This window comes from Equus quagga, chromosome 7 (assembly GCF_021613505.1).
Source record: "Equus quagga isolate Etosha38 chromosome 7, UCLA_HA_Equagga_1.0, whole genome shotgun sequence".
Classification (NCBI taxonomy): domain Eukaryota; kingdom Metazoa; phylum Chordata; class Mammalia; order Perissodactyla; family Equidae; genus Equus; species Equus quagga.
The window spans coordinates 83,597,613-83,612,747 of record NC_060273.1 but is presented as its reverse complement, the minus strand read 5'-3'; the positions used below and the strand labels follow the sequence as shown (position 1 = coordinate 83,612,747).

General features: G+C 39.4%; 1 protein-coding gene across 1 annotated transcript; it reads right to left on the bottom strand.

Annotated features, from left to right (window-relative positions):
* Positions 1-286: 286 nt before the first annotated feature.
* On the bottom strand, positions 287-14,667 carry C7H5orf15 (chromosome 7 C5orf15 homolog). The gene is made up of 3 exons (XM_046668324.1): positions 14,499-14,667; positions 4,024-4,550; positions 287-1,783 (listed from the first exon to the last, which is right to left on the bottom strand). The coding sequence occupies exons 1-3, from the start codon at positions 14,635-14,637 to the stop codon at positions 1,652-1,654; spliced, it is 798 nt and encodes a 265-aa protein (XP_046524280.1). The 5' UTR covers positions 14,638-14,667; the 3' UTR covers positions 287-1,651.
* Between the last annotated feature and the right edge of the window lie 468 nt (positions 14,668-15,135).

Here is a 15,135-nt window from a genome sequence, read left to right as displayed (position 1 = left end):
GCCAGGATACTAGAAAGTGCACATTGATTTAGCTGCTTTATTTTTCTTCACAATTCTACTTTTGCTACAGTTTTCAATAAACTTCAGCACCTAGCAGTAAACTGTACCTAAAGCAGGATTTAGAAATGCAAGTGGGAATCAGAGGCAGACTTATACTGCTAAAAGGAATAAAAGCAAGCTAGTCAGTTTAGCTTCCTCCCAGACAAAAGCACTACTCCTCTGTCACCACCCGAATGAAGGCCCCAAACCATCATTAAAATGAAACACACTTATAAAATCATGGATTTATATCTTTGCCATTTATTTTTTTTAAATCTTATTCAAAATATTAAATAATACAATTTCAGATATGAAAAAAATTACTGCAATAAAACAGTTCAGGTGTATTTCCATTGTGCTTCCCTTCCTTATTAGGACAATAAACTGTCCACCAAGAGAAATGATGGACTGCCCTGCTTCTTCCATCTCTACACAAAGCGCATGCCCACTGCCTCACTCAGGCTTTGTGAGTGGATGCTTAATGTGTATTAGGGGTTACGTTTTTTAAAAAGTTGTAGTGACGCTTGTAAGTCAACCATAGTTCAAATCACATATTTACATAGTGATCAATTCTTTATGATAAAAAGACAAGCTAAAATGAAATACAGTAAATAAATTTCCAGTTGCTGTAAAAAACAAAAAAAGAAAATAAAACAAGTACAGGGGAGAAAAAGTCACTGTACGCATATATCCTTTATGTATACAAACAACTTCGTTCGGGTATAATTCTAATTTGAAAGACCTAGATACAATATTACTTAGGTGATAATGGCCCCTAAGATTTATTCAAACTTACTATAAAATAATAAAAGTGAACAAACCTGATATAATTTTAAACTCTGCCTCTTGCTTGAAAGCTTGGAGGAACCCGTGCTATAATCAATTGCCAACTAAAAGCAATTGTACTTGTATTTAATATTTTACCACAAATTTCTACCTCTAAATTTAACTCAGTAATTCTAACCAAAAAATTGTATCTCTATAATATTTTATCTACGTCCACTGCAAACTGCAGGGAGTCTCTATTGCCAGAATTTCTAGACACATTTATTAATCTGTTACCTAAAATTGTGGTCAGAATGAGCAATATAATTACTTAAATTATGTTTAAATTATCCAAAAATATCCAAAGCAATTTCCCCAGAAGAAAAAATGTGACTTATATGCAAAGCATTATTATATACATCCTCGTAGACTATAGTTTGAGAGCACAAAGAAACGTGTGCTTAAAAAATAGTATTTGGATGGCAGAGAGAGAATCTCAGTCAGCAGTACTAGATACGTTAGAATTTAATTACAAGTTTGGGATCTTTCAAAAGTAGCATTACTAATACTTCCAGAAGAAGTACAATAAAGAAATCCAGAACAGTAAAAACTAACAGGTAATGCTTAGCTCCACATTTTGGACACCTGATAGAATTCACTTCTAAAAGTATAGGTAAAAAATTATGCACTCCTTGTTTGTGACATTTAATTTCCAAAGCACCAAGGCAAAATAGAGAGACCCACCTCTCATTTAAGTACCAATTACCTATGGCAAACATCTGCACGATATCATATAAAAAGTCAAGCAAATAAAATTACATAATAAGCAAACTCAAATCACAGTGCTTTAAAAAATATAATCATTGGTAATCTTCAGAGAAGGCATTGCCTCGTTAACATTCTGGTCTAGACGATGATATTCCACTGTTTTAGAACAAAGACCATCACGCCATTTCCTACTTTGAACCAGAAGAAAAATCTGGAATAAAACAAAATAAATTAGATAAGCAAAAGAGAAAATGGAAGATATGCTAAAAGTCTTTATAACAAGTGAAATATCTCTCTCCTAGGTTCCCAAATACAAAAAGTACATCAACAACAAAAAAAGGGGTTTTTGTTTTCCGTCTTGTAAACAAGGCTTGACAGGGCTTCCCAAATTTTAACATACACAGGAACACTTGGTAAAGACTGATCCCCAGACTCCATTTTCAGAGGTGAGTTAGTAGATTGCAGTGGAGCCCAGAAACCCAACAAGTCCCTCAGGTGTTTACACTAGAGACAGCCCAACTCTAAACCCTGGGAGAGAACATCTCTGGCTTCAAACTGTTGTCCACCTACAAATATTTACAAATCTAGTGATAAACCACTAAATCACAAATAACCAAAACGGTTTGTTTGCTTGTTTTCTAACTCAAAACCACAAACACGATATTAGAATCACCAATTCTCAAAGCTGGAAGGTATTGTGAAATTACCTGGTCCAGTTTTGTTATTTCTCAGAGAAAATCAAGGTCCCAAAGGGGAAGGTGGCTTGGCAGGAATCACAAATAAAGTTACAATGAAGTCAAGACCTGAGATTTCCTGACCAGTTAAGTACTAGAAAGGACACTGTGTTTGATCTTCCTTTAAGTATTTTAACTGTTAGCTCTGGGGCTACGCGGTGCCGGGATGCACTCTCACACAAAATTAACCATCCAATCCTTTTTATGCCTCTTTTGCCTTGTGTAGCCCACAAACCAATTCCAGTACAGAAATGTTCACCACAATATAATCTCTGAACCAAAAATTGGAAACCATCTAAATGTTCAACAGGAAAATAGCTCAATAAATTATGTAGCTATTAAATCATGTTTTTAAAGAATATTAATGATATGGAAAATGTTCATGATATGTTAGGTAAAAAGCAAGATATAAAACTCTATATGAGATAAAATTCATTTAAAAATTATAACATATACATCTGAATTATATACATATTTACAGACCAGAAATATACCAAAATGTTAATAATGCTCAGATTCAGATGGTAGCTTAAATTCTCTCTTCTATACATTTCTGTGTTTTCTGAATTCCCTAAAACAAACACTTCATACATTTACAACGAGGAAAAAAAGTTATGAAAATAACATTAAGTTCAATGCTTAACAAACTGAAAGTATCAGAGGCCACCTGGCGGCATAGTGGTTAAGTTTGCGTGCTCCGCTTTGGCAGCCCGGGGTTCATGGGTTTGGATCCCGGGCGTGGACCTAGCACAGCTTATCAAGCCACACTGTGGCAGCATCCTACATAAAAGAGAGGAAGATTGGCACAGATGTTAGCTCAGCAACAATCTTCCTCAAGGAAAAAGAGGAGGATTGGCAACAGATGTTAGCTCAGGGCCAATCTTCCTCAGAAAATATTTAAAAATTAAAAATTAATTAATTACAAGTATTAAAATAACAATCTGGGGCTGGCCTAGTGGTGTAGTGGTAAAGTTCATGTGCTCTGCTTCAGCGGCCTGGGGTTCACAGGTTCAGATCCAGGCATGGACCTACATACCGCTCATCAGGCCATGCTGTGGTGGGGTCCCATATACAAAGTAGAGGAAGACTGACACAGATGTTAATTCAGGGACAATCTTCCTCAAGCAAAAAGAAGAAGATTGGCAACAGTGGTTAGCTCAGGGCCAATCTTCCTCACCAAAAATAAATTAATTAACAATCCTTCTCCACAAGTATTCCACCGAAGTGGCAGTGCTAAATTAAGATATAAAACATTTTGGGGTTTTTTTAGGAAGATTAGCCCTGAGCTAACATCAGTGCCCATCTTCCTCTATTTTATGTGGACACTACCACAGCATGGCTTGACAAGCGGTACACAGGTCCGCACCTGGGATCAGAACCGGCAAGCCCCAGGCTGCCGAAGTGGAACACGCAAACTTAACCACTGCACCACTGGGCTAGCCCCAAGATATAAAACCTTTTTTAAAAAGTCACTGAGCTTTGGTTTTGCTCACTAAAAAGTAATTTGGCTTCTTTATTTTGAAGCACATACAGTAAAGCATTCTGTCTGTAATTTGTTAAAATATACCACAGATTTATAAACTGATTAGACATCTCAATATTTTTCCATCATTTTAAACGTGACTAAAAAAGAAAAAGCTCTGAACCATCAAAAGCGTTAATAATATAATTAAGATAATAAAGGGTACCTAAAAGGGCTGAAAAATCCCAAACTTACCTTCCTTTTGTTGTGATATGTAATGTAAACAACAGCAATACAAAAAGCAAAAATAATAAGATGAAAAAAGAAATGGCTATCTTCCTCTTCTATATTTGAGGATGGGGGCTTCAAAGATCTCACAGACTGCTCGATTTCCATGTAGCCCCTGTTTTCTTCCAAGGCTTCACTGGACTCATCGTCCCTGGGGCTGGTGGTCCAGTCATAGTCTGGTTCTCCGTAATCTCCATTGTCCAGAGTGTCTTTGGCGGTGGACGGAGAACTATTCAGTGTGAGCAGATCTTCCTCCTCTATGCTAGGCTCTTCATTGTTATCAGCTTCCTCTTGGGACAGAGAAGTAGTAGGCGAGGGATGAGGGGCCGCAGACGCCCCTCCACTTTTCTCTGTACTAGTTGTGGGAGACAAGGTGGTGCTGATTTCAGAATCAGACGGTTTGGTTTGGTTTTCATGTGTTAAAGCATTCATATCTGGAGTAGAAGTATCTAGATGGGGTTCACGTTGGCTTTGTGGATCCATCTGTGCTACAGCTAAAACAAGCAAATAAAGAACACGAAACTGAAATCTCCAAGTTTATCTCCACGAAGCTAGAAGCATATTTACCTAGATTTTTCACTAAGCATTTCTCTTTGCTAAATTCCTATAACTTTCCCTTGAGATTAGTTAATAAGTCTCAATAGCCAGCAGTTACATTTCTTCTTAGTCAATTATTCATCAGATAACAACCGCCTTGCCAGATACTAACAACTTAAGCAGCATAATCCTACTGCATTATATAGCCTGCCACCAAAAGAAAAAGAAAAAATGAGTAGAGAGGGGTCTGACTCTAGGTCACAATGGCAGTCCACACAGAGCTCTTACCATCCCCTTTGTCTTCATTTCACAAAGAGGTTGGACTTCAATAATTTTTGCCCAGACTCCACCCTATCCCCAAAACAGAAAGATAAGTGGCTGATCCTAGTTCAAGGAGGTCACAAACTAGATATGAAACGTGAACCTAAATATTTTCAACACAGTACAACAAAGTCAAGAGAAGCTGTAAGAGAAGTGAGCTGTAGACAGCATTTCTAAGTGATACTAGAACTGGAAGATTCTCTCTCCCCAATTTTTTTTTCCCCCAATGACATTCTTTACAGAAATAGAACAAAGAATCCTAAAATTCATATGGGGCAACAAAAGACCCCAAATTGCAAAAGCAATCCTGAGAAAAAAGAACAAAGCTGGAGGCATCACAATCCCTGACTTCAAAACATACTACAAAGCTACAGTAATCAAAACAGTGTGGTATTGGTACAAAAACAGGTGCACAGATCAATGGAACAGAATTGAAAGCCCAGAAATAAAACCACACATGTATGGACAGCTAATCTTCGACAAAGGAGCTGAGGGCCTACAATGAAGAAAAGAAAGTCTCTTCAACAAATGGTGCTGGGAAAATTGGACAGCCACATGTAAAAGAATGAAAATTGACCATTCTTTTTCACCATTCACAAAAATAAACTCAAAATGGATCAAAGACCTAAAGATTACACCTGAAACCACAAGGCTTCTAGAAGAAAATATAGGCAGTACACTCTTTGACATCAGTATCAAAAAGATCTTTTCAGACACCATGTCTTCTCAGACAAGGGAAACAATAGAAAGAATAAACAAATGGGACTTTATCAGACTAAAGAGCTTCTTCAAGGCAAGGGAAAACAGGATTGAAACAAAAAAAAAACCCACTAATTGGGAAAAAATATTTACAAGTTATATATCCAACAAAGGGTTAATTTCCATAATATATAAAGAACTCACACAACTGAACAACAAAAAATCAAACAACCTGATCAAAAAACAGGCAGGGGACATGAACAGACATTTCTCCAAAGAAGATATACGGATGGCCAATAGACACATGAAAAGATGCTCATCATCACTAATCATCAGGGAAATGAAAATCAAAACTACACTAAGATATCACCTTACACCCGTTAGAACTGCAAAAATAAACAAAACAAAAAGTGACAAATGTTGGAGAGGTCGTGGAGAAAAAGGAACCCTCATACACTGTTGGTGAGAATGCAAACTGGTGCAGCCACTACAGAAAACAGTATGGAGATTTCTCAAAAAATTAAAAATAGAAATACCACATGACCCAGCCATCCTACTACTGGGTATCTATCCAAAGAACTTAAAATCAGCAATTCCAAAAGTCCCATGCACCCCAATGTTCACTGCAGCATTATTTACAAGAGCCAAGATGTGGAACCAACCTAAGCACCCATCAACTGATGACTGGATAAAGAAGATATGGTATATACATACAATGGAATACTACTCAGCCATAAAAAAGGACAAACTAGTCCCATTCACAACAACACAGATGGACCTTGAGGGTATTATGTTAAGAGAAATAAGCCAGCGAGAGAAAGATAATCTGTGTATGACTCCACTCATATGAGGAATTTAAAACTATGGACCAAGAACAGTTTAGTGGATACCAGGGGAAAGGTGGGGTGGGGGGTGGGCACAAAGGGTGAAGTGGTGCACCTACAACATGACTGACAAACATTAATGTACAATTGAAATTTCACAAGATTGTAACCTATCAATAACTCAATAAAAAAAAAATAAAAAAAATTTGTAACTTCCAAAAGAAAAAAAAAAAAAAAAGAGAAATAAGCCAGTAGAGAAAGATGAACTCTGTATGACTCCACTCATAGGTGGAAGTTAAACATGTAGACAAAGAGAACTAATTGGTGGTTACCAGGGGAAAGGGGGGGTGAGGGGATGGGCACAAAGGGTGAAGTGGTGCACCTACAACATGACTGACAATGACAATAATGTACAACTGAAATTTCACAAGGTTGTAAACTATCATAATCTTAACAAAAAGTAAAAAAAAAAAAAAAAAGATTGGCACCTGAGCTAACAACTGTTGCCAATCTTCTTTTTTTTTTTTCTGCTTTTTCTCCCCAAAACCCCCCAGTACATAGTTGTATATTTTAGTTGTTGGGCCGCCAAAATGGAGCATGCGAACTTAATCACTCAGCCATGGGGCCAGCCCCACAAATCTTTTTTTTTTTTTTAAGTATTTTCAGGAAGAAAGGGACAACTCCTAAAGGAAAAGAATTAGAAAGTGGAACTTGAAAAGTAAGTGTGAACTAGACTATTATAAAGATTGGGGAAGGCAACCTAGGTATGGGAATGACACCAAATACATACAAGCTCTTATTTCCTTATGCTCCTACCCACTCAGCACGGTTTACTAAAGCATTGTTCACAGAAGTAACTCTACCAAAAGTTCAGAGGAATCCTCTTTGAAATTTAACAGTTTCTAATTTATAATCTAATGTATCTATTAAAGAACTTCAAGAATATCCATTAAACTTAAAGAAAAAACTGTCCGGGGCAGGCCCCATGGCCAAGTGGTTAAGTTCGCATGCTCCGCTTAGGCGGCGCAGGGTTTCACCAGTTCAAATCCTGGGCACAGACATGGCACCGCTCATCAGGCCATGCTGAGGTGGCGTCCCACATGCCACAACTAGAAAGACCCACAACTAAAATATACAACTATGTACCGCGGGGCTTTGGGGAGAAAAAGGAAAAATAAAAATCTTAAAAATAAACTGTCATATGAGATCTAAAACTACAGATAATATTTTAAAGTCTATCAAATTAAAGTAAAATATTTTATAGGGGTAAGATTAAACCAAATCATTCCTGGGTTTTCACAAACGTGTGTATGCACACAAACTAACAATCTAACAGACAACTCTTTGTTCTCTGGCTTGTGTATCAGAGTGGACATCTACTTCGTGCAGAGAAAATAAATAGGTAGTCAATTGTACTGAACAGAATCTCTCATAAAAAATAATTTAGTAAATCAGTAAAAAATTTAGTAAATTAGTAAAACTCTCTAAAAATTTCTGAACAGTTAGTTCCTTGAAATTTTTCACTGGAAGAAAAGAAATAAACACGGCCTAAAACTGAACACATTGAGTACACATTATTCAGAAAACTATTAAGAGGAATTTCTTAAAAGAATTTTAACATTTACCACCTCAACTTACTTATGATTCAGACATTTACAAATTACTATTTCTCTGATATATTTAATTTTCCTGCCAAAGTGTGGGAAAAAATGTTTTAAACTAACATTTTAAAAAACTGGGAGCCTACTAACTAACCTTGACTTTTTTAAAAATTGTTTTTCTGTGCTTGGCTTTTAGAATAATCATATATATTTAAAGGACACAAGCTGAAAGGGGTGGGAAAGATTATAATTTACCCCTATCTTCCATCCCTCTCCATGGCCAGAAATCCCTCCACTGTGCCTCTAGAATTCAGTCAGTCATCAGCAAATCCCTTCTATCATCCTTCACTTTTTTGTATAACTAAATCCTGGCTTTCCTGTAAGGACACACTGTCCCTGCAGCCCTTTTAATTAACAACTGTTTTTCTCACACATCTTTGCACCACTCAGTCTGGAGAAGGGGGAATTATTCTCCTGGGTTGGGGGAGCCTCACCCACATCATTTTCCCATTCCTCTCCCTGAATGCCCGCAGCCTTGATTCTCTTGTCATCTGCTATCACCGACTAACGTTTGTCCACCAACTCCTGGGTCACGGGCCCTATTTCTCAATGATTTTAGCTCCTGGCTCTAGAGTTCACTCTACCTAATACTCCTGGGTTGATTTCAAAATCCTCGACCTCCTCTCTTCTGATGAGCCAACCCTCTCCTTTCCCTTAACCTCTCACTCCCATGGTCATCACCTATCATCACAACTCTTCCATCATCTCAATTTCAAACATCCCACTTGCTGACATGACCTCCTAGCCTTCAAATTCATTCCCTGGTATTCTGAATCCATCAGAACCTACAATTCTCTGATCCCACCACCTTTTTGGTTCCTCATGGCCACCACTCCACCCTTGCCCAATACACTCTCTTCCCTCTTTACCCAGACTCAGTTCTGTGGTCAGCCACTATCCTTCTCTTATATATAACTTCAATCCCTTTCCCCCTTGCTCACTCTGTCTCACTTATTTGGCAAGGCTACATCCTGAGTTAAATCAAACTCTCTAACTACTCCCCATCTGCACTAAGCAGGTGAACATGGCAGGAAATAAATACACAAGCATGCCACTGTTTTTCATTTTAAGTTCAATGTAAAAAGTCAGGTGTACATGTAATGATGTTGGCAATTACACTGTATTTTCCTAGTCCATTCACCCTCCTACTCACTTAGGGGGCCATTCACATCTCCCTCTGTCCTCAAACTTCCAAACCTTCTCTACTGTCCTCATTGTCAACTGATGACATCACTTCCTAACTTCTCTGAGAAAAATGAAGCCATGAGAAGAGAATTCCCATGAACTACCACAACTCTAGACTCATAAATCCAACTGCCCACTTGACATCTCCTCTTAGATGTATGACATTCAAGTTAACATGTTCAAAACGAATTCTGACTTTGGTTTCCAGGAAGATGGAGTAGACATACTTTTCCCTATTCTTCCTACTAAAGACAACTAAAAATCCTGAGTAGTATACATAAAATAACATAAGAAGACTCTGAAAGGTGGAGAGCAGTTAGAGACCTCGGGACCTGAGAAACGACCCGGTGGTAACTTCCTTGGATTTTCTTTTTATCTCATGTATTCTAGACTTGGAGCTGAAGAAGCTAGCAACCTGGCAACACCAAGGGGTATCGACAAAAAGGACTCCCCCAAAAAGCCTGCTCTCTCTAGCCAAAAGATCAAGAGCGAGTCAGCCTAGCAAGAAAGAAAACTTTTAAACAATGACTGCTCTACTCCGGGCAAACAGCACAGAAAAAACTGTGGCTCCACTCACATCCACACCAGCAAAGGCTGAGTGGAGAGCCCAGATTTCCAACCTCACCAGGCTGTAATGAGGTGCCCCTTCCCCTCCACAATGGGATGGTGTCAGAGGAGGCCTAGTGGAGAGTCAAGACTTTAACCACTGCCTAGCAGTAAAGAGGCCACCCCCAGCATTATGTTGGTGCAGAACATGACAGGAGCCAGAACTCCCACCCCTGCCCAGAAGTAACATGACCACCACCCTTTGGGTGTCAACAGAGATCAAGTTGACCCTAGATTTCTATCTCTACCCGGCAGTAATGTGCAGCAAGCCCCTATTCCCCTGCCAGGGCAATGTCATAAAAAACCAACTGAAAAATAAAGTTTAGATAAGACCAGAGTCTTAACACAAACTATCACAACTTATCCAATATGTAATACATCATCTGAATAGCCCTGTAACTATAAAGGAAATTGAATTCTTAATTTTAAAACTCCCCAAAAATAAGTCTCCAATCCCAGATAGTTTCACTGGAGAATTCTACCAAATGTTTAAAGAAGAATTAACACCAATTCTACACAATCTCTTTCAGAGAATAGAAGAGGAGGGAACACTTCTCAATTCATTTTATGAAGCTGGTATTATTATCCTGATACCAAAACCAAAGAGACTACAGAAAAAGAAAACTACAGACCAGTATCTTTCATGAACATAGATGCAAAAATCCTTAACAAAATACTAGCAAATAGCAATCAGCAATATATAAAAAGAATGACAGTCCACGAACAGTGAGATTTATTCCAGGGACGCAAGACTGGCTCAATATTCAAAAATCAATCAACGTAATCCATCATATTAACAAGCCAAATGAACCTCGACCTAAGTCTCACACCTTATACAAAAGTTAACTAAAAATGGATCACAAATTTAAATGTAAAATGTAAAACTATAAAGTTTTTAGAAAAAGACATAGGAGAAAACCTTTGGAATCTAGGACTATGCAACAAATTCTTAGACCTGACACCAAAACTAGAATACATAAAAGGAAAAATTCATAAGTTGAATTCCATCAAAATTAAAGACTTTTGCTCCATGAAAGACCTTCCTGTGAGGATGAAAAGACAAGCCACAAAGTGGGAGAAATATTTGTAAGCCCCATACACAACAAAGGACTAGTATCTACAATAAAGAACTCTGAAAACTCAAAAGTGAAAAGGCAAACAATCCAGTTAAAACATAGGCAAAGACACAAATAGACAATTCACCAAAGAGAATATACAGATGGCAAATAAGCACATGAGAAGATATTAGCCACTAGGAAAATGCAAATTAAAATCACAGGTAGATATCACTGCATACCTATCAGAATGTCTAAAATGGCTATCAGAATGGCTAAAATGAAAAATAATGACAACAACAAATGTTGGTGAGGATGCAGAGAAACTAGATCACTCATATGTTGCTGGTGGTAAATGTAAAATAGGACAACCAGCCAGAAAACAGTTTGGCAGTTTCTTAAAAAACTAAATACCCAACTACAATATGACCCAGCAAATGCAGTCCTGGGCATTTATCCAAGAGAAATGAAAGCTTATGTTCACAAAAAAATCTGTACATGAATGTTTGTAACAGCTTTATTCATAATAGTCAAAAACTGAAACAACCCAGACGTCCTTCAACGGGTGAATGGTTAAACAAAGTGCAGTACGTCCATACCATGGATTATTACTCAGCAATAAAAAGGAACAAACTATTGATATATGAAGCAACTTGGATAAATCTCCAGAGAATTACACTAGGTGAAAAAAGCCAATCCCAAAAAGTTACATGCCATATCATTCCATTTATATCACACTCTCAAATGACAAAATTCGAGAAATAAAAAACAGATTAGTGGTTGCCAGGATTCCAGGAGGCAGTGAGGAGAGGAGGGAAGGGCGGGGGGACTATAAAAGGGCAAGAAGGTCCTTATGGTGACGGAAATGCTCTGTATCTTGAGTGTATCAGTGTCAGTATCCTGGTTGTGGTATCGTTACCACTGGAGAAAACGAAATAAACAGTACACAGGGTCTGTATTATTTTTACAACTACAAGTGAATCTACAATTACTTCAAAATAAAAAGTTTAATTTAAAGAAATGCATTATTACCTCCCATGTCAAAAAGAAAAATATATATACTTGCTCTACCTACAGTCTCCCTCTCAGTTAATGGCAACTCCATTTTCCTAGTTAAGCCGAAAACCTTGGAGTCATCAATCCAATCTGTTATTCTATCTTCAAAATATATGCAGAATTTGAAAACTTGTCACCCTTCCACTGTACTGTCTAGGCCAAGCCACCATCATCTCACCTGGATTATCACAGTAGACTTCTAAATGACCTGCCTGCTCCTATCATAACCCATATCGTCCACTGTCAACACAACAGCCAGAGTCATCTTGTAAAAACTTAAGTTAAATGATATTACTCCTCTGCTTAAAACCCTCTGAGAGCTGTCCATTTCTCTCAAGAGTGAAATTCAAAGTCTTTATAATGGCCTATAAAATCCTACATGATCTGGCCCCCGTTACCTCAATCTCATCATCTCTTACTAATCTCCCTAACTACTCTGCTCCCATTGCCTACTTAGCAGATAGCAAGCATCCAACAGATATTTACTGAATATGCTCTTGATCCAACACTCAACACAAATCCTACACTGCTTCATAGGTAGCATCTTTGCACCGACTGCACCCTCTGAAAAGCCTTTCCCATAGTTCTCAGACAAAACCCCACTCATTCTTCTAAGGATATCTCCAGTGTCACCCTATTTGTTGCTGTAACTCCAACACCTAGCACCAAGTAGCAGCAGAATCAATAAGTATTGTTCAAGGAGTAAAAACTTGCAAGTAATATATAAGAAAACAAACTAAAAATTCATCTGAAACATATGATGCAAATTAGATCAATCTCCTGGACCTCTACTCTTTCAAATCAGAGAAAGTTGATCCAGTCAAATATGAAGAGTACTCAGAACAAAGTGATAACTCTGACTTTACAAATTTAATTGTTGAGCTTCTACAAACATATACTACTTTAGACTTCTAAACATTGCATTTCTACCCTTTCCTATTTGATATTCCTCTCTAGTTGAGACTTACCATTTTAAAAATAAAACTTTCTAAATTTTATTCTCTCCTACTGGTCCCTTTTTAAAAAATGCCTTAAATTAAACTATATCAATATTTCTCAGATGAGAATGCACAGGACCCTGAGAATTCATTCACACACTGGAATGGGAAATACACACACACACACACACACACACAGACTGGAATATTAATCAGTCATAAAAAAGAATGGAATCTTGCCATTTGCAACAACACAGATGGACCTTGAGGGCATTATGCTAAGTGAAATAAGTTAGAGAGAGAACAGCAAATACTGTATGATTTCACTTATATGTGGCATCTAAAAAAACAAAAACAAACAAAACGAAATAAAACAAAAAAAACAGGCTCACAGATACAGACAACAGATTGGTGGCTGCCAAAGGAAAGAGGGGGTAGGGGTGGGAGAAATGAGTGAAGGGAGTCAAAAGGTACAAACTTCCTAGTTATAAAATAAAAAAGTCACGGGGATATACTGTACAGCATGGTGACTATAGTTAATAATATTGTATTGCATATTTGAAAGTTGCTAAGAGAGTATCTTAAAAGTACTCATTACAAGAAAAAAATTTCAGTAACTGTATGGTGATGGATGGTAACTAGACGACTTATGCATATCATGTGCAGTGTATCCAAGGATCAAGTCATTATGTTGTACACTTGAAACTAACATGTCAATTATACCTCAAAAAAATAAAATTTTTTAAAATTAAAATAAAAAGAAGAAACTTAATCAAATGCTACGGATCCATTAAAATGAAGCAGGGTTGTCCGGTTAACCCAGGGCACAGGGAAGGGGTACCAGGTTTACAAAGAATCTCCTTTGTTCCGAAACTCCTCTCCTCCTCCCAAGCCACTGGGGAGCTTTTCAAGGCCCCAGTATTCTGGCTCTTTACTAAGTACCAGAACCTCCCAGACCTCAGAGATGCACCAGTACCCGAAGAAAGTTCTTTCCCCCTCACTTTTGCTCTCCGAAATATTCCATCACTCAGTCCGGTCACTGCCGCTGCCCACCTTCGTCTTTACCACTGACCTCACCCGTTCTGGAAAGCCCACATCCTCCCTCGGCCCTGGAAGACCCCTGGGTGCGCCCCTGCCCCCAACTGTGGGACCCTCTCTACACACCACACCTCCCAACCTCGGCCATCTCCTCAGCACCCGTCTCCCCCACCTCCTTTTCAAGACCCCCCTAAAACCCTCAATCCAAGGAATTCTAGAGACCCCACTACCGCCATTTCCTGTGGCAACCCATTCTTCAAGACTCCAGACACCAGCACCACTCCTCCCTCCCCGCCCCTCTACACGCTCTCGGCTCCGTGGGTCCCTGCATCTCAACCCCGCTTCTCTGCCTCTTAGAGACCCCACCTCCTTAGACCCCTTCAGACCCCTCCCTCCTCAGGTCGCCGTCGCCGCCTGCTCCGGACCCTCGGAAGCGCCCTTTCCCTGGCCCGGCCCGTGTGCCGGTCCACGCCGGGCCCTCCCCGTCTTCCCGCGCCCGCCCTGCCGCCGCGCCCCTCTTACTACTGGACACGATGGCGGACGCAAGCAGGAGCGCCAGGGCCAGCGGCCGCGCCAACCCCGCGGGGACCGGGATGCCCGGCCTGGGAGGCAGCTTCGCTTGCACGGCCCTCCGCATCTTCCTCAGGGCGACAGCGGCCATAACCGACTCGGCCGGGAGCCTACGCCGTCGCTAGGATTTGCGTCATGACGTCAGACACCGCGTAAGGCATCACGACCCCAGGCAACTACGTCCCAGCGTGATGACGTGGCAGCCTGGAGCGGGGCTCTAGAAACCGGAGTAACGAAGGGTAGGGGGTCTTGAGTCAAAGGGGCGCCCTGCCCAAACTTGACCGCGGGGTAAGGATGTACTGTGTAAGGTGTGAAGAGGGTCGGAGGGAGCCCCTCCCTGCGTCCCGCACGGTGGGATACTAAACAACTAGTAACAGTGTTTTAAAACGTTTTTAAAAGGAAGATCCAACTGTGTAATAGATTGATCTGGAAAAGGAAGTAACTGCTCTCCCGCTCCCAAAGGCGAAGATAACAGAAATGTTAACAGTGGCCGGATCTGGGTGGTGGAATTATAGGTAAATACTTTATCTTTTATCTTTCCCCATAATTGTTACTTCAACAGATATTTAGCACCTCTCCGTATTTCGGT

What these genes read in the sequence shown, in the direction of transcription:
- C7H5orf15 (XM_046668324.1), bottom strand. Translation starts at nt 14,637, where the DNA reads ATGGCCGCTGTCGCCCTGAGGAAGATGCGGAGGGCCGTGCAAGCGAAG. An exon ending in GTCCGCCATCGTGTCCAGTA is followed by an intron (nt 4,551 to 14,498) that starts GTAAGAGGGGCG and finishes TGCTTGTTTTAG; the next exon opens with CTGTAGCACAGATGGATCCA. An exon ending in CATATCACAACAAAAGGAAG is followed by an intron (nt 1,784 to 4,023) that starts GTAAGTTTGGGA and finishes GTTTTATTCCAG; the next exon opens with ATTTTTCTTCTGGTTCAAAG.